Source organism: Rhinoderma darwinii, chromosome 9 (genome assembly GCF_050947455.1).
Source record: "Rhinoderma darwinii isolate aRhiDar2 chromosome 9, aRhiDar2.hap1, whole genome shotgun sequence".
Classification (NCBI taxonomy): domain Eukaryota; kingdom Metazoa; phylum Chordata; class Amphibia; order Anura; family Rhinodermatidae; genus Rhinoderma; species Rhinoderma darwinii.
Window position 1 is genome coordinate 77,611,760 of NC_134695.1, and position 20,252 is coordinate 77,632,011.

Here is a 20,252-nt window from a genome sequence, read left to right on the forward strand (position 1 = left end):
TCTGTTATAAATGTTCCCTGTGGTCAGGAGGGAGGGCGTGTAACGTGTACCCTATAGAAGGAATACCCCACTGTCTGCTATGGAAAGACCCAAATCTCCCCCAGATGTGGAAATGACACTGATGATAATAATAATAATCCCCTTCCCAGGGCAGCAAGGATCAGCTGACGGAGGTCTGGGAGGAGACGGACGGCTTGGATCCCTCCGATTTTGACCCCAAGACTTTCTTTAAGCTGCATGGTAAGTAACGAGGGCCGCTTATCCCAGCACTATGAGGAGCCCTCCAGCAGGGGGCACAGGATGGCGGCCGGGGCACAGGGTGGCGGCCGGGGCACAGGGTGGCGGCCGGGAGGCCGGGGCACAGGGTGGCGGCCGGGAGGCCTGGGCACAGGGTGGCAGCCGGGAGGCCTGGGCACAGGGTGGCAGCCGGGAGGCCTGGGCACAGGGTGGCAGCCGGGAGGCCACGGCATCTCCCAGTAAGGTAGGATAATGTGGTGAGTGGTGTGCGCACGTCTGCTGGAGATTGTATAATTCGAGGCGCCCGGCAGTCACATGACGGCGTCATCCACGGCTGTACATTTCATGAACGCTGCAGATTCTGATATAATCGGGTGACCCCTGTAATGTGCCGGGTGTGACCCGTAAGATATCCGTGTATCTGATCACATGATCGCTGTATCCATAACCCGGTGTGTAGCGTGCCGTCACTGCAGCCGTGTATCTGATCACATGATCGCTGTATCCATAACCCGGTGTGTAGCGTGCCGTCACTGCAGCCGTGTATCTTCTTACAGACACCAACAGTGACGGCTTCATCGATGAGCAGGAGCTGGAGGCGCTCTTTACTAAGGAGGTAAGGGGACGTCTCGCTGTATATGGGGATGATGTCCCTGTGGGGGATGGGCACCGCCTCTACTCATCCTACTGTCAGGTCCGTATTTCACACCGAATAACCACCTCTGTAAATTGAAAGCTGAAGGCATGCCTGGAAAGAAGTACACCACACAAATGTCTGAGGTACAGCTTCAATGTCAGCCAGGAGGAACTGAACTTTATTCAGAACAAAGAAACACACACAGAGAAGACACATGCCCCTCCCTATAGATGTGTGACTTGCTTAAATTCTATTCGCTCCCCAGCTGTAACTTTTCCTATACATTCTTCTGCACACTCCTCTTTGCATTCCAGGGGGCGGTGTCTTCCATAGGTGTGTCCGACATGAACGAAGAACTTGTTATATATATCAGTATATTACACAAAGAACTGAAATGTATATACATATGTGTGAGGATAATATTTTTCAGACAATATACATAGTAATGATCCCTGACACTACGACTCGTCGCCACTCACACTGCACTGACGTCTCCCCGGTTTGTTGTAGCTGGAGAAAGCTTATGACCCCAACAATGAGGAGGACGACATGGTGGAGATGGAGGAAGAGCGACTGCGCATGAGGGAGCACGTGATGAGTGAGGTGAGGAGAGCCACCCGCAGAGTGTTACAGAGCAGAGGAGGGGGCAGTGTGGTAGAGATCTCCGGGCAGGACTCCACCTGCAGCGGCGTCTTGTTAACGGACAGCTGTGTGGGGTCAGGGTCTGACGGAGGGAAGGCAGGTTGGTCTGCGCCCTCACCAAGTGTCAGTGGAAAATATAATCTTTACTGGGGAGACGTCTCATGGAACACGGGGCCTCACGTATGAAGACTCGGGATGAGGAGCCAGCAGCAAAGATCAGACCGAGGACAGCACCTCATTCCTGAGGTCTATGGAGCAACCTAATCCCTAGAATGGTGGGGGTGGGTGGTGGTGGTGACGCACTGGGTTTGATAGGGAGACGGTCTGGCGACGCTGGGCTGCCATGCTGGTGGGCTGGCGGCGGTGGGCTGACGGTCAGGCGGCGGTGGGCTGACGGTCTGGCGGCGGTGGTGGGTTGGTGGCGGTGGGCTGACGGTCTGGCGGCAGTGGGCTGATGGCGGTGGGCTCACGGTCTGGCGGCGGTGGGCTGACGGTCTGGCGGTGGTGGTCTGGCGGCGGTGGGCTGACGTTCTGGCGGCGGTGGGCTGACGTTCTGGCGGCGGTGGGCTGACGTTCTGGCGGCGGTGGGCTGACGGTCTGGCGGCGGTTGGCTGGCGGTGGTGGGCTGACGGTCTGGCGGTGGTGGGCTGACGGTCTGGCGGCGGTGGTCTGACGGCGGTGGGCTGACGGCGGTGGGCTGACGGCGGTGGGGTCATGGGCTGGCGGCGGTGGGCTGACGGCGGTGGGCTGACGGCGGTGGGGTCATGGTCTGGCGGTGGTGGGCTGGCGGCGGTGGGCTGACGGTCTGGCGGCAGTGGTCTGACGGCGGTTGGCTGACAGCGGTGGGCTGACGGCGGTGGGGTCATGGTCTGACGGCGGTGGGGTCATGGTCTGGCGGTGGTGGTCTGGTGGCGGTGGGCTGACGGTCTGGCGGCGGTTGACTGGCGGTGGTGGGCTGATGGTCTGGCGGTGGTGGTCTGGCGGCGGTGGGCTGACGGTCTGGCGGCAGTGGTCTGACGGCGGTTGGCTGACAGCGGTGGGGTGACGGCGGTGGGGTCATGGTCTGGCGGTGGTGGTCTGGTGGCGGTGGGCTGACGGTCTGGCGGCGGTTGACTGGCGGTGGTGGGCTGATGGTCTGGCGGTGGTGGTCTGGTGGCGGTGGGCTGACGGTCTGGCGGCAGTGGTCTGACGGCGGTGGGCTGACGGCGGTGGGGTCATGGTCTGGCGGTGGTGGGCTGGCGGCGGTGGGGTGATGGGAGGAACTTGGGTTGTGTTTGCTGTTTCTCGTCTTCCCCTTTATTGTCCTTTCTCTTCACCTCTCAGGCTTTGTGTTTTCGGCTCTGTTCACACTGGTGTCATGACTTCTGCTTAGAACAGATACTGATGACTTTGATGAGGATTCAGTTGTTCTTGCCGACTAGAATAATACTTCAACGTACCAGGAAGCGTGGCGGCGCCATTAACAGCAGTGTGATGAGAGGCGGATTGTGCCGCTTCTCTCTGCTGATTGTACTGGACGTGTTTTTTGTTCCTGCAGGTGGATGTGGATAAGGATCGACTGATAAATCTAGAAGAGTTCCTGCGGGCCACGGAGAAGAGGGAGTTCCTGGAGCCGGATGGCTGGGAGGTAACACGCTGGTCTCTCTACGGATGAATGTCCCTGTGTGATGGTAGATTCACTGAAAATTGGTAGTAAATGTCGTTCAATATTGTTAGATATGATTCACCGCCTGGAAGAACGATTAAAAATTAGTTTATTAGTTGTATTCATAAAATTGTGGCTCTACCAGCCATTGATACCAGACCAGGCATAGGCAAGTGATTTGCGACAAGAAAGGTGGTGTAGAGTGAATGATGTCTCCTTTCCACTCAAATCCCCACTTCCCTGCTTGTAGTAGAAATAACGCTGTATCCTTGCCATTAGTAACTATCTAAATCCTACGCGTTTCATCATCACACACAAAGTGACGCTTCCTCAGGGATTAGTAGAAGTGGATTTATTTCATTTCTTTCAAATATTGTTAAATTCAAAAGTGGTAAAGTGGTTGCAATGTTATAGCCCTGGATAGCCCTGGATAGCCCTGGATAGCCCTGGATAGCCCTGGATAGCCCTGGATAGCCCTGGATAGCCCTGGATAGCCCTGGATAGCACTGGATAGCCCTGGATAGCCCTGGATAGCCCTGGATAGCACTGGATAGCCCTGGATAGCCCTGGATAGCCCTGGATAGCCCTGGATAGCCCTGGATAGCCCTGGATAGCCCTGGATAGCCCTGGATAGCCCTGGATAGCCCTGGATAGCCCTGGATAGCCCTGGATAGCCCTGGATAGCCCTGGATAGCCCTGGATAGCCCTGGATAGCCCTGGATAGCCCTGGATAGCCCTGGATAGCCCTGGATAGCCCTGTTCATGTGCTGATTGTTCGCCTCCACGGCTCTGATGCACTGGCCGTACACGCGCCGGAGAGACTTAAAAGGCTGAGAGCCCGCCCTCCAAAGGTCGTCCCCGGACTGACCCACCAATCCGCATAGTACACGGCAGCCAGTGACGTGCCGGAGGCGGCGCCCCGGGGACCTATCAACCTGTGGGAGTTCCTGAACGACAAAAGCGTCCATGGTAACCAGGGGATGCTAGACGCGGCTCCTGAGTTGTCAGTAGACAAAAATACATGGTATTAGTATAATAGTAACACACGGCCCTGTACAGAGACAAGCACGTGTGGATGCAGGGGGAGGAACTAAATCTAAGGGGAACCGTCTCATTCCGAGACTACCTTCCCAGACGTGACACCAATGGTGTCCTTATTGTCCCCTAAGTCAGCCCGGGATCACCGGTAAACAGTGTCCCATAGGGTCGCAAGTAGAGTAGGCTAGAAAAAGCGGCCAACCCGTAGCCAATAATCCTATAGAGGGCGGCACGCAAGGACTATACTCGCGAATCATGGTAATTAGTCCCACAGCGATCATCTGGTAACGTCTGTCATGAGATGCCAGTGTCGTATATATGGGACTATGGGGTAATAGAAGTGCTGAAAGGCCAACAACAGACCTCACCAAAAAACGCGATCAAAAACGCATAGTGTGCATGAGGGTAGAGGTCAACAGATGAGAAATGGCATGCATGGGTGTGGAGAAATAATACGGGCATAAGGTAAACTAAATAGATGCCAAATACAACCATAAGGTAACGTGGTGCGGTTAAAGGAAACATGAATACGAGATTTGTTCATTTCTGCCATGCGGGTTGATGGTCTGCAATCTGAATATCCATTCTGCCTCTTTTTGGAGTATTTTCTTATCCAGGTCCCCACCTCTAAGGAGGGGTCTCACGTGTTCTATACCCTGGAAAACAAGAGCCGTAGCGTCCCCGTCATGGCAGGACCACACATGTCTTGATACAGGGGTGTCAACCTTCCTTCTAACATCCCCAATGTGGTCCCGTATCCTTCTCCTAAATTCCCTTTTGGTCTTGCCCACATATTGTAGGCCACATTTGCATGTCATGAGATAAACAATACCCTTTGTTTTACAGTTTATGAATGACCTGTTGTCAAAAGTTTTGCCAGTATGGGTACTCGTGAAATTCTTGCTGCATAGTATGGACACACATGCTTTACATGTTCCGCATCTGTATGTCCCTCTAGCACTATTGTCGAGCCAGGTGCCACATTGTGTCACCGGTGGTAGGTGGCTATGGACCAGTCTGTCCCTGAGATTGCGTCCCCTCCTATAGGTAATGAGCGGGGCATCCCCAACCAGGGTCCCCACATCCGGATCTGCCCTTAGGATGCCCAAAAACGTTTGAGGACCTCCCTCACCTCTCTACTCGCCGAGTCAAAAGTCCCATCAACCAAATATGCACCCCTCAGTGACAATACCCCCATTGATGTTTTTGTGAAGGTTGTGGAGGACCAACTTAAATTGATTAATCAAAAGGAGCACGGCTCTAATTTTTCAAGGAGAGAGATGGCAGCCTTGTTAACCCTAGAGAGGGATGACAATATCATTATTAAACCCTCTGACAAAGGGGGGAACATAGTGGTGATGAATCGATCACAATACAGCAGGATGTGCCATGACATCCTGGATGATCGAAACTGCTATGGGGTTCTGGCCAGCAATCCAATGATTACCTTTAAAGAGAAACTTAAAAATATCCTTGGTCCAGCAAAATCTGATAACCTTATAAATGACAGGGAAATTAACTTCATGTTGAAGGAGTTCCCACTTACAGCAACATTTTACAGCTTACCCAAGGTACATAAGGGGGTGCACCCTCAAGGGTCGCCCCATTGTATCCGGGATTGACAGTCTTACTCAAAATGCGAGCCTGTACCTTCATCAGGTTCTTAGGCCATTCGTGGTGTCCCTGCCATCATACGTGTGGGACACCATGGATGTGCTGAGAAGACTGGAGGGTATACGGTGTGACGGTCAGACACTGTTGGCATCTCTTGATGTTGAGTCCTTATATAGCTCCATCCCACACAGCCAGGGATGTAGAGCCATTGAACACTTCCTGATGGATAAAGGGGTACAATACCAGGCCCACAATAAATTCGTCATTGAATTACTAAGGTTTGTCCTAGAACACAACTTCTTTTTATTTGATCAAAAGATCTACCACCAACTCAGAGGAGTGGCTATGGGCTGTCCATGTGCACCCACATTTGCCAACCTGTATCTGGGTTGGTGGGAAAAGGAAGTTGTGTTCAGTGACCTGATGGATAAATGGTCATCATGTATCCTGCTCTGGATGAGATTCATAGATGATGTCCTTATCCTATGGACAGGGACCAGGGAGGAATTTAGGGAATTTGTGGAGATCTTGAACGCCAATGAATTAGGTCTTTTTTTCACATCTGAAATTCAAGACACTAGGATTACCTTCCTGGACATCACGATATCCAAGACTGATACAGGGTTGTTGAAGACCAACATGTATCGCAAAGAAACGGCGACTAATAGCCTACTATGGTGGGAAAGTTGGCACCCAATCAACCTGAAGAGAGGGATACCGAAGGGCCAATATCTCAGGGCACAGAGGAATTGTTCGACTATCACGGACTTCAGGGTATCCGCACGGGACCTTGAGAATAGGTTTAGGCATAGGGGATACCCTAGGGAGGTGCTGAGAGGGGCATATCAGAATGCACTGGGGTGCAATAGAGACGACTTGCTCAACCCCAAACCGAAGGAAATGCATGAAGAACCTATGAGAGTTATTGGCACTTTTGACTCGGCGAGTAGAGAGGTGAGGGAGGTCCTCAAACGTTTTTGGGCATCCTAAGGGCAGATCCGGATGTGGGGACCCTGGTTGGGGATGCCCCGCTCATTACCTATAGGAGGGGACGCAATCTCAGGGACCGACTGGTCCATAGCCACCTACCACCGGTGACACAATGTGGCACCTGGCTCGACAATAGTGCTAGAGGGACATACAGATGCGGAACATGTAAAGCATGTGTGTCCATACTATGCAGCAAGAATTTCACGAGTACCCATACTGGCAAAACTTTTGACAACAGGTCATTCATAAACTGTAAAACAAAGGGTATTGTTTATCTCATGACATGCAAATGTGGCCTACAATATGTGGGCAAGACCAAAAGGGAATTTAGGAGAAGGATACGGGACCACATTGGGGATGTTAGAAGGAAGGTTGACACCCCTGTATCAAGACATGTGTGGTCCTGCCATGACGGGGACGCTACGGCTCTTGTTTTCCAGGGTATAGAACACGTGAGACCCCTCCTTAGAGGTGGGGACCTGGATAAGAAAATACTCCAAAAAGAGGCAGAATGGATATTCAGATTGCAGACCATCAACCCGCATGGCAGAAATGAACAAATCTCGTATTCATGTTTCCTTTAACCGCACCACGTTACCTTATGGTTGTATTTGGCATCTATTTAGTTTACCTTATGCCCGTATTATTTCTCCACACCCATGCATGCCATTTCTCATCTGTTGACCTCTACCCTCATGCACACTATGCGTTTTTGATCGCGTTTTTTGGTGAGGTCTGTTGTTGGCCTTTCAGCACTTCTATTACCCCATAGTCCCATATATACGACACTGGCATCTCATGACAGACGTTACCAGATGATCGCTGTGGGACTAATTACCATGATTCGCGAGTATAGTCCTTGCGTGCCGCCCTCTATAGGATTATTGGCTACGGGTTGGCCGCTTTTTCTAGCCTACTCTACTTGCGACCCTATGGGACACTGTTTACCGGTGATCCCGGGCTGACTTAGGGGACAATAAGGACACCATTGGTGTCACGTCTGGGAAGGTAGTCTCGGAATGAGACGGTTCCCCTTAGATTTAGTTCCTCCCCCTGCATCCACACGTGCTTGTCTCTGTACAGGGCCGTGTGTTACTATTATACCAATACCATGTATTTTTGTCTACTGACAACTCAGGAGCCGCGTCTAGCATCCCCTGGTTACCATGGACGCTTTTGTCGTTCAGGAACTCCCACAGGTTGATAGGTCCCCGGGGCGCCGCCTCCGGCACGTCACTGGCTGCCGTGTACTATGCGGATTGGTGGGTCAGTCCGGGGACGACCTTTGGAGGGCGGGCTCTCAGCCTTTTAAGTCTCTCCGGCGCGTGTACGGCCAGTGCATCAGAGCCGTGGAGGCGAACAATCAGCACATGAACAGTGCTATCCAGTGCTATCCAGTGCTATCCAGTGCTATCCAGTGCTATCCAGGGCTATCCAGGGCTATCCAGTGCTATCCAGGGCTATCCAGTGCTATCCAGGGCTATCCAGTGCTATCCAGTGCTATCCAGGGCTATCCAGTGCTATCCAGGGCTATCCAGGGCTATCCAGTGCTATCCAGTGCTATCCAGGGCTATCCAGGGCTATCCAGGGCTATCCAGGGCTATCCAGTGCTATCCAGGGCTATCCAGTGCTATCCAGGGCTATCCAGTGCTATCCAGGGCTATCCAGTGCTATCCAGGGCTATCCAGTGCTGTCCAGTGCTATCCAGGGCTATCCAGTGCTATCCAGGGCTATCCAGTGCTATCCAGTGCTATCCAGTGCTATCCAGGGCTATCCAGGGCTATCCAGGGCTATCCAGGGCTATCCAGTGCTATCCAGTGCTATCCAGGGCTATCCAGGGCTATCCAGGGCTATCCAGGGCTATCCAGGGCTATCCAGGGCTATCCAGTGCTATCCAGGGCTATCCAGTGCTATCCAGTGCTATCCAGGGCTATCCAGGGCTATCCAGGGCTATCCAGGGCTATCCAGGGCTATCCAGGGCTATCCAGGGCTATCCAGTGCTATCCAGGGCTATCCAGGGCTATCCAGGGCTATCCAGGGCTATCCAGTGCTATCCAGGGCTATCCAGTGCTATCCAGGGCTATCCAGTGCTATCCAGGGCTATCCAGTGCTATCCAGTGCTATCCAGGGCTATCCAGTGCTATCCAGTGCTATCCAGTGCTATCCAGGGCTATCCAGTGCTATCCAGGGCTATCCAGTGCTATCCAGTGCTATCCAGTGCTATCCAGGGCTATCCAGGGCTATCCAGGGCTATCCAGGGCTATCCAGGGCTATCCAGGGCTATCCAGGGCTATCCAGGGCTATCCAGTGCTATCCAGGGCTATCCAGTGCTATCCAGTGCTATCCAGGGCTATCCAGTGCTATCCAGGGCTATCCAGGGCTATCCAGTGCTGTAACATTGCAACCACTTTACCACTTTTGAATTTAACAATATTTGAAAGAAATGAAATAAATCCACTTCTACTAATCCCTGAGGAAGCGTCACTTTGTGTGTGATGATGAAACGCGTAGGATTTAGATAGTTACTAATGGCAAGGATACAGCGTTATTTCTACTACAAGCAGGGAAGTGGGGATTTGAGTGGAAAGGAGACATCATTCACTCTACACCACCTTTCTTGTCGCAAATCACTTGCCTATGCCTGGTCTGGTATCAATGGCTGGTAGAGCCACAATTTTATGAATACAACTAATAAACTAATTTTTAATCGTTCTTCCAGGCGGTGAATCATCCCTGTGTGATAGGCGGCGCCACATATAGGACCCTCCCCCGACCAGTATTATGTCCCTGATCTCTTCTGATAGGAGGAGAGTATATTTCTATAGGTTGGAAGCCATTGTTTCAGTTACAAGTAATGACTAACGGCTGATGAGCGGACACTAGAAGTCGCGGCGGCCGCTGTTCTCTTTTCAGTGTGTTGCATTTATATCTCAGCCACAGGAATATACAGTGACCACATGCTCTGATATATACAAGGGAGGTTCCTAATAGGGAATATAGACAGGGGTCCCTGTACCCCGGGAGCTGACAGCCAGATCTCCTGAGCACTGGGATGTTCCTGGTCCCTTTATGTCCTTCTGGCTGACCGGGGGTCCTGGGGGTGGTCGTCCTGGGCCAGGGTCTCTCTCCTGCTTCTCTCTCTTTCTCTCTCTCTTTCTCTTTCTCTTTCTCTCTCTCTCTTTCTTTCTCTCTCTCTCTCTTTCTTTCTCTCTTTCTTTCTCTCTCTGTGCAGACCCTGGATGACCGGGAGTCCTGGGGCCGGGATCTCTCCTGCTTTCCCCTCTCTCTCTCTCTGTGCAGACCCTGGATGACCGGGAGTCCTGGGGCCGGGATCTCTCCTGCTTTCCCCTCTCTCTCTCTCTCTGTGCAGACCCTGGATGAGCAGCCGCTGTACACCGAGGAGGAGCTGCAGGAGTTTGAGAATCAGATCTCGAAGACAGAAGATGAACTGATCAGGAAGAGGGAAGAGCTGGACAGGCAGCAGGAGGAGCTGCACAAACAGCACCAGCACATCCAGGCCCAGCGGCAGGAGCTGCAGCAGGTAACGCCGGGCCCAGGGGGCGGGTAACAACCGGGGGCAGATAACAGCCGCCACACAGGGGTCCCCCGGCCGCAGCGGATCACTGGACTCTGTACCGCTCGTGTTTCTCCAGGTCGTACAACAGATGGAGCAGAAGAAGCAGCAGCCGCCGCCGCTTCCTCCCGCAGTCCCTGATCATGCAGCTCATTTCCAGCCAGGTATTTTCTATTCTAGTCTGTGATACTGGATCTAGTGATCGTCTCCCCCATCCAGTTAATGCTGAGGTAGATCCCAATCCATAAGAGGGAGGTCCGCTCATCCCATAGAGAAGCGTGGTGTCATCAAGTGCTGTCTGTCCAGCAATAAATGTGTGCCCTTATAATACGGTGATAGTGCCCTTATATATAATACAGTGATAGTTCCCTTATAATACAGTGATAGTGCCCTTATAATACGGTGATAGTGCCCTTATAATACGGTGATGGTGCCCTTATATATAATACGGTGATAATGCCCTTATATATAATACGGTGATAATGCCCTTATAATACGGTGATGGTGCCCTTATATATAATACGGTGATAATGCCCTTATAATACGGTGATGGTGCCCTTATATATAATACGGTGATAATGCCCTTATAATACGGTGATGGTGCCCTTATATATAATACGGTGATAGTGCCCTTATAATACGGTGATAGTGCCCTTATAATACGGTGATAGTGCCCTTATAATACGGTGATGGTGCCCTTATAATACAGTGATAGTGCCCTTATAATACGGTGATAGTGCCCTTATAATACGGTGATAGTGCCCTTATAATACAGTGATAGTGCCCTTATAATACGGTGATGGTGCCCTTATAATACAGTGATAGTGCCCTTATAATACGGTGATAGTGCCCTTATAATACGGTGATAGTTCCCATATAATACGGTGATAGTGCCCTTATAATACGGTGATAGTGCCCTTATAATACGGTGATAGTGCCCTTATAATACAGTGATAGTGCCCTTATAATACGGTGATAGTGCCCTTATAATACAGTGATAGTTCCCTTATAATACGGTGATAGTGCCCTTATGATACGGTGATAGTGCCCTTATAATACAGTGATAGTGCCCTTATAATACAGTGATAGTGCCCTTATAATACGGTGATAGTTCCCTTATAATACGGTGATAGTGCCCTTATATATAATACGGTGATAGTGCCCTTATAATGCGGTGATAGTGCCCTTATAATGCGGTGATAGTGCCCTTATAATACGGTGATAGTGCCCTTATAATACGGTGATAGTGCCCTTATATATAATACGGTGATAGTGCCCTTATATATAATACGGTGATAGTGCCCTTATATATAATACGGTGATAGTGCCCTTATAATACGGTGATAGTGCCCTTATAATACGGTGATAATGCCCTTATAATACGGTGATAGTGCCCTTATATATAATACGGTGATAGTGCCCTTATAATACGGTGATAGTGCCCTTATAATACGGTGATAGTGCCCTTATAATACGGTGATAGTGCGCTTCTAATACAGTGATAGTGCCCTTATAATACAGTGATAGTGCCCTTATAATACGGTGATAGTGCCCTTATATATAATACGGTGATAGTGCCCTTATATATAATACGGTGATAGTGCCCTTATATATAATACGGTGATAGTGCCCTTATATATAATACGGTGATAGTGCCCTTATAATACGGTGATAGTGCCCTTATAATACGGTGATAGTGCCCTTATAATACGGTGATAGTGCCCTTATATATAATACGGTGATAGTGCCCTTATATATAATACGGTGATAGTGCCCTTATAATACGGTGATAGTGCCCTTATAATACGGTGATAGTTCCCTTATAATACGGTGATAGTGCCCTTATAATACGGTGATAATGCCCTTATAATACGGTGATAGTGCCCTTATATATAATACGGTGATAGTGCCCTTATAATACGGTGATAGTGCCCTTATAATACGGTGATAGTGCCCTTATAATACGGTGATAGTGCGCTTCTAATACAGTGATAGTGCCCTTATAATACAGTGATAGTGCCCTTATAATACGGTGATAGTGCCCTTATATATAATACGGTGATAGTGCCCTTATATATAATACGGTGATAGTGCCCTTATATATAATACGGTGATAGTGCCCTTATATATAATACGGTGATAGTGCCCTTATAATACGGTGATAGTGCCCTTATAATACGGTGATAGTGCCCTTATAATACGGTGATAGTGCCCTTATATATAATACGGTGATAGTGCCCTTATATATAATACGGTGATAGTGCCCTTATAATACGGTGATAGTGCCCTTATAATACGGTGATAGTTCCCTTATAATACGGTGATAGTGCCCTTATAATACGGTGATAGTGCCCTTATAATGCGGTGATAGTGCCCTTATATATAATACGGTGATAGTGCCCTTATAATACGGTGATAGTGCCCTTATAATACGGTGATAGTTCCCTTATAATACGGTGATAGTTCCCTTATATATAATACGGTGATAGTGCCCTTATAATACGGTGATAGTTCCCTTATATATAATACGGTGATAGTGCCCTTATAATACGGTGATAGTGCCCTTATAATACGGTGATAGTGCCCTTATAATACGGTGATAGTGCGCTTATAATACAGTGATAGTGCCCTTATAATACAGTGATAGTGCCCTTATATATAATACGGTGATAGTGCCCTTATAATACGGTGATAGTGCCCTTATATATAATACGGTGATAGTGCCCTTATATATAATACGGTGATAGTGCCCTTATATATAATACGGTGATAGTGCCCTTATAATGCGGTGATAGTGCCCTTATATATAATACGGTGATAGTGCCCTTATAATACGGTGATAGTGCCCTTATAATGCGGTGATAGTGCCCTTATATATAATACGGTGATAGTTCCCTTATAATACGGTGATAGTTCCCTTATAATACGGTGATAGTTCCCTTATAATACGGTGATAGTTCCCTTATAATACGGTGATAGTTCCCTTATAATACGGTGATAGTTCCCTTATATATAATACGGTGATAGTGCCCTTATAATACGGTGATAGTTCCCTTATATATAATACGGTGATAGTGCCCTTATAATACGGTGATAGTGCCCTTATAATACGGTGATAGTGCGCTTATAATACAGTGATAGTGCCCTTATATATAATACGGTGATAGTGCCCTTATAATACAGTGATAGTGCCCTTATATATAATACGGTGATAGTGCCCTTATAATACGGTGATAGTGCCCTTATAATACGGTGATAGTGCCCTTATATATAATACGGTGATAGTTCCCTTATATATAATACGGTGATAGTGCCCTTATATATAATACGGTGATAGTGCCCTTTTAATACGGTGATAGTGCCCTTATAATGCGGTGATAGTGCCCTTATATATAATACGGTGATAGTGCCCTTATAATACGGTGATAGTGCCCTTATAATGCGGTGATAGTGCCCTTATATATAATACGGTGATAGTGCCCTTATAATACGGTGATAGTGCCCTTATAATACGGTGATAGTTCCCTTATAATACGGTGATAGTTCCCTTATATATAATACGGTGATAGTGCCCTTATAATACGGTGATAGTTCCCTTATATATAATACGGTGATAGTGCCCTTATAATACGGTGATAGTGCCCTTATAATACGGTGATAGTGCCCTTATAATACGGTGATAGTGCCCTTATATATAATATGGTGATAATGCCCTTATAATACGGTGATAGTGCCCTTATAATACGGTGATAGTGCCCTTATAATACAGTGATAGTGCCCTTATATATAATACGGTGATAGTGCCCTTATAATACGGTGATAGTGCCCTTATATATAATACGGTGATAGTGCGCTTATAATACGGTGATAGTTCCCTTATAATACGGTGATAGTGCCCTTATATATAATACGGTGATAGTGCCCTTTTAATACGGTGATAGTGCCCTTATATATAATATGGTGATAGTGCCCTTATAATACGGTGATAGTGCCCTTATAATACGGTGATAGTGCCCTTATATATAATATGGTGATAGTGCCCTTATAATACGGTGATAGTGCCCTTATAATACGGTGATAGTGCGCTTATAATACAGTGATAGTGCCCTTATAATACAGTGATAGTGCCCTTATATATAATACGGTGATAGTGCCCTTATAATACGGTGATAGTGCCCTTATATATAATACGGTGATAGTGCCCTTATATATAATACGGTGATAGTGCCCTTATAATACGGTGATAGTTCCCTTATAATACGGTGATAGTGCCCTTATAATACGGTGATAGTGCCCTTATAATGCGGTGATAGTGCCCTTATATATAATACGGTGATAGTGCCCTTATAATACGGTGATAGTGCCCTTATAATGCGGTGATAGTGCCCTTATATATAATACGGTGATAGTGCCCTTATAATACGGTGATAGTGCCCTTATAATACGGTGATAGTGCCCTTATAATACGGTGATAGTTCCCTTATAATACGGTGATAGTGCCCTTATAATACGGTGATAGTTCCCTTATATATAATACGGTGATAGTGCCCTTATAATACGGTGATAGTGCCCTTATAATACGGTGATAGTGCCCTTATAATACGGTGATAGTGCCCTTATAATACGGTGATAGTGCGCTTATAATACAGTGATAGTGCCCTTATAATACAGTGATAGTGCCCTTATATATAATACGGTGATAGTGCCCTTATAATACGGTGATAGTGCCCTTATAATACGGTGATAGTGCCCTTATAATACGGTGATAGTTCCCTTATAATACGGTGATAGTTCCCTTATAATACGGTGATAGTTCCCTTATATATAATACGGTGATAGTTCCCTTATAATACGGTGATAGTTCCCTTATATATAATACGGTGATAGTGCCCTTATATATAATACGGTGATAGTGCCCTTATATATAATACGGTGATAGTGCCCTTATAATACGGTGATAGTGCCCTTATAATACGGTGATAGTGCCCTTATAATACGGTGATAATGCCCTTATAATACGGTGATAGTGCCCTTATAATACGGTGATAGTGCCCTTATATATAATACGGTGATAGTTCCCTTATAATACGGTGATAGTGCCCTTATATATAATACAGTGATAGTGCCCTTATAATACGTGATAGTGCCCTTATAATACGGTGATAGTGCCCTTATAATACGGTGATAGTGCCCTTATAATACGGTGATAGTGCCCTTATAATACGGTGATAGTGCCCTTATATATAATACAGTGATAGTGCCCTTATAATACGTGATAGTGCCCTTATAATACGGTGATAGTGCCCTTATAATACGGTGATAGTGCCCTTATAATACGGTGATAGTGCCCTTATAATACGGTGATAGTGCCCTTATATATAATACGGTGATAGTGCCCTTATAATACGGTGATAGTGCCCTTATAATACGGTGATAGTGCCCTTATATATAATACGGTGATAGTGCCCTTATATATAATACGGTGATAGTTCCCTTATAATACGGTGATAGTGCCCTTATAATACGGTGATAGTGCCCTTATATATAATACGGTGATAGTTCCCTTATAATACGGTGATAGTGCCCTTATATATAATACAGTGATAGTGCCCTTATAATACGTGATAGTGCCCTTATAATACGGTGATAGTGCCCTTATAATACGGTGATAGTGCCCTTATAATACGGTGATAGTGCCCTTATAATACGGTGATAGTGCCCTTATATATAATACGGTGATAGTGCCCTTATAATACGGTGATAGTGCCCTTATAATACGGTGATAGTGCCCTTATATATAATACGGTGATAGTGCCCTTATATATAATACGGTGATAGTGCCCTTATATATAATACGGTGATAGTGCCCTTATATATAATACGGTGATAGTGCCCTTATAATACGGTGATAGTGCCCTTATATATAATACGGTGATAGTGCCCTTATATATAATACGGTGATAGTGCCCTTATATATAATACGGTGATAGTGCCCTTATATATAATACGGTGATAGTGCCCTTATATATAATATGGTGATAGTGCCCTTATATATAATACGGTGATAGTGCCCTTATAATACGGTGATAGTGCCCTTATAATACGGTGATAGTGCCCTTATAATACGGTGATAGTGCCCTTATAATACGGTGATAGTGCCCTTATAATACGGTGATAGTGCCCTTATAATACGGTGATAGTGCCCTTATAATACGGTGATAGTGCCCTTATAATACGGTGATAGTGCCCTTATAATACGGTGATAGTGCCCTTATAATACGGTGATAGTGCCCTTATAATACGGTGATAGTGCCCTTATAATACGGTGATAGTGCCCTTATAATACGGTGATAGTGCCCTTATAATACGGTGATAGTGCCCTTATATATAATACGGTGATAGTGCCCTTATAATACGGTGATGGTGCCCTTATAATACGGTGATGGTGCCCTTATAATACGGTGATAGTGCCCTTATAATGCGGTGATAGTGCCCTTATAATACGGTGATAGTGCCCTTATAATACGGTGATAGTGCCCTTATATATAATACGGTGATAGTGCCCTTATAATACGGTGATAGTGCCCTTATGATGCGGTGATAGTGCCCTTATAATGCGGTGATAGTGCCCTTATAATACGGTGATAGTGCCCTTATATATAATACGGTGATAGTGCCCTTATAATACGGTGATAGTGCCCTTATAATACAGTGATAGTGCCCTTATAATACGGTGATAGTGCCCTTATAATACGGTGATAGTGCCCTTATATATAATATGGTGATAGTGCGCTTATATATAATACGGTGATGGTGCCCTTATATATAATACAGTGATAGTGCCCTTATAATACGGTGATAGTGCCCTTATAATACGGTGATAGTGCCCTTATATATAATATGGTGATAGTGCGCTTATATATAATACGGTGATAGTGCCCTTATATATAATACGGTGATGGTGCCCTTATAATACAGTGATAGTGCCCTTATAATACAGTGATAGTGCCCTTATAATACAGTGATAGTGCCCTTATATATAATACGGTGATAATGCCCTTATAATACAGTGATAGTGCCTTTATATATAATACGGTGATAGTGCCCTTATATATAATACGGTGATAGTGCCCTTATATGTAATACGGTGATAGTGCCCTTATATATAATACGGTGATAGTGCCCTTATAATACGGTGATAGTGCCCTTATAATACGGTGATAGTGCCCTTATAATACGGTGATAGTGCCCTTATAATACGGTGATAGTGCCCTTATATATAATATGGTGATAATGCCCTTATAATACAGTGATAGTGCCCTTATATATAATACGGTGATAATGCCCTTATAATACAGTGATAGTGCCTTTATATATAATACGGTGATAGTGCCCTTATATATAATACGGTGATAGTGCCCTTATATATAATACGGTGATAGTGCCCTTATAATGCGGTGATAGTGCCCTTATAATACGGTGATAGTTCCCTTATAATACGGTGATAGTGCCCTTATAATACGGTGATGGTGCCCTTATAATACGGTGATAGTGCCCTTATATATAATACGGTGATAATGCCCTTATAATACAGTGATAGTGCCTTTATATATAATACGGTGATAGTGCCCTTATATATAATACGGTGATAGTGCCCTTATATATAATACGGTGATAGTGCCCTTATAATGCGGTGATAGTGCCCTTATAATACGGTGATAGTTCCCTTATAATACGGTGATAGTGCCCTTATAATACGGTGATGGTGCCCTTATAATGCGGTGATAGTTCCCTTATATATAATACGGTGATAGTGCCCTTATAATACGGTGATAGTGCCCTTATAATACGGTGATAGTGCCCTTATAATACGGTGATAGTGCCCTTATAATACGGTGATAGTGCCCTTATATATAATACGGGGATAGTGCCCTTATGATACGGTGATAGTGCCCTTATGATACGGTGATAGTGCCCTTATGATACGGTGATAGTGCCCTTATGATACGGTGATAGTGCCCTTATGATACGGTGATAGTGCCCTTATGATACGGTGATAGTGCCCTTATGATACGGTGATAGTGCCCTTATGATACGGTGATAGTGTCCTTATGATACGGTGATAGTGCCCTTATGATACGGTGATAGTGCCCTTATAATGCGGTGATAGTGCCCTTATGATACGGTGATAGTGCCCTTATATATAATACGGTGATAGTGCCCTTATGATGCGGTGATAGTGCCCTTATGATGCGGTGATAGTGCCCTTATATATAATACGGTGATAGTGCCCTTATATATAATACGGTGATAGTGCCCTTATATATAATACGGTGATAGTGCCCTTATATATAATACGGTGATAGTGCCCTTATGATGCGGTGATAGTGCCCTTATGATGCGGTGATAGTGCCCTTATGATGCGGTGATAGTGCCCTTATGATGCGGTGATAGTGCCCTTATGATGCGGTGATAGTGCCCTTATGATGCGGTGATAGTGCCCTTATGATGCGGTGATAGTGCCCTTATGATGCGGTGATAGTGCCCTTATGATGCGGTGATAGTGCCCTTATGATGCGGTGATAGTGCCCTTATGATGCGGTGATAGTGCCCTTATGATGCGGTGATAGTGCCCTTATGATGCGGTGATAGTGCCCTTATGATGCGGTGATAGTGCCCTTATGATGCGGTGATAGTGCCCTTATGATGCGGTGATAGTGCCCTTATGATGCGGTGATAGTGCCCTTATGATGCGGTGATAGTGCCCTTATGATGCGGTGATAGTGCCCTTATGATGCGGTGATAGTGCCCTTATGATGCGGTGATAGTGCCCTTATGATGCGGTGATAGTGCCCTTATGATGCGGTGATAGTGCCCTTATGATGCGGTGATAGTGCCCTTATGATGCGGTGATAGTGCCCTTATGATGCGGTGATAGTGCCCTTATGATGCGGTGATAGTGCCCTTATGATGCGGTGATAGTGCCCTTATGATGCGGTGATAGTGCCCTTATGATGCGGTGATAGTGCCCTTATGATGCGGTGATAGTGCCCTTATGATGCGGTGATAGTGCCCTTATGATGCGGTGATAGTGCCCTTATGATGCGGTGATAGTGCCCTTATGATGCGGTGATAGTGCCCTTATGATGCGGTGATAGTGCCCTTATGATGCGGTGATAGTGCCCTTATGATGCGGTGATGTTGACGGTAGATGTAATCTTGGTTTTAGTGCTGGATATAGCCTGGTGCTCAGGACTGTATGATGATTATGATGGTGATGGTGATTGATTATGATGATGATGATGATGGTGGTAGTAGTGATGATGGTGGTAGATGTGATCTGGAGGGCTCATCTCTTTTCTCCTTCACAGCTGGTGAGCAGGTAGGTCGCTTGGCATCTCCAGAAGTTGGGAATCCTCAGCCGCTGCCCCCGGGACACTTGCCGGATGCCGCTGTGGCACACAGCCAACAAACTCCATAAGGGCCGAGCGCCCAGAACTGCCATTACCTAATAACTACTGAACCGTCTGCCTACAAACTGCTTATTATCTTGGGGTTCCCCAACTTGTTGCTGTTCGTAACCCGCACACCCCGTGCCCAGGACCAACCAGAAGAATAAAATCTTGTTATTTTGTGTATAGTATGCGTGGGAGGTGTATCTGTGGTTATTACATCATACTGGGCCGCCTGCGCACTGCACACCTAGGCCTCATGCACTGTCCGCAAATCCGTAGCCGTCAGCGCCCATCGGCTTCTATGTGGAGTCTGCGCTGCAATTGGGGACAAGACTAGGACATGTCCGATATTTTGCGGATCATTTTTACGGCCCGGCCACGCATCCGTAATATACAGAAAGGTGTCCGTGGCCAATGGAC

At 46.7% G+C, this 20,252-nt stretch overlaps 1 protein-coding gene across 1 annotated transcript in view; it reads left to right on the top strand.

Moving 5' to 3' along the window:
- The window catches only part of NUCB2 (nucleobindin 2), a 35,344-nt gene extending 15,329 nt beyond the window's left edge, over nt 1–20,015 (top strand). Inside the window, exons 7-13 of the mRNA XM_075838224.1 lie at nt 150–240; nt 795–853; nt 1,385–1,477; nt 3,054–3,143; nt 10,174–10,344; nt 10,457–10,541; nt 19,749–20,015. Coding sequence (XP_075694339.1) covers nt 150–240; nt 795–853; nt 1,385–1,477; nt 3,054–3,143; nt 10,174–10,344; nt 10,457–10,541; nt 19,749–19,858 — 699 coding nt within the window. The 3' untranslated portion in view covers nt 19,859–20,015. The remainder of the gene's footprint in view (nt 1–149; nt 241–794; nt 854–1,384; nt 1,478–3,053; nt 3,144–10,173; nt 10,345–10,456; nt 10,542–19,748) is intronic.
- The last annotated feature ends 237 nt before the right edge of the window (nt 20,016–20,252 follow it).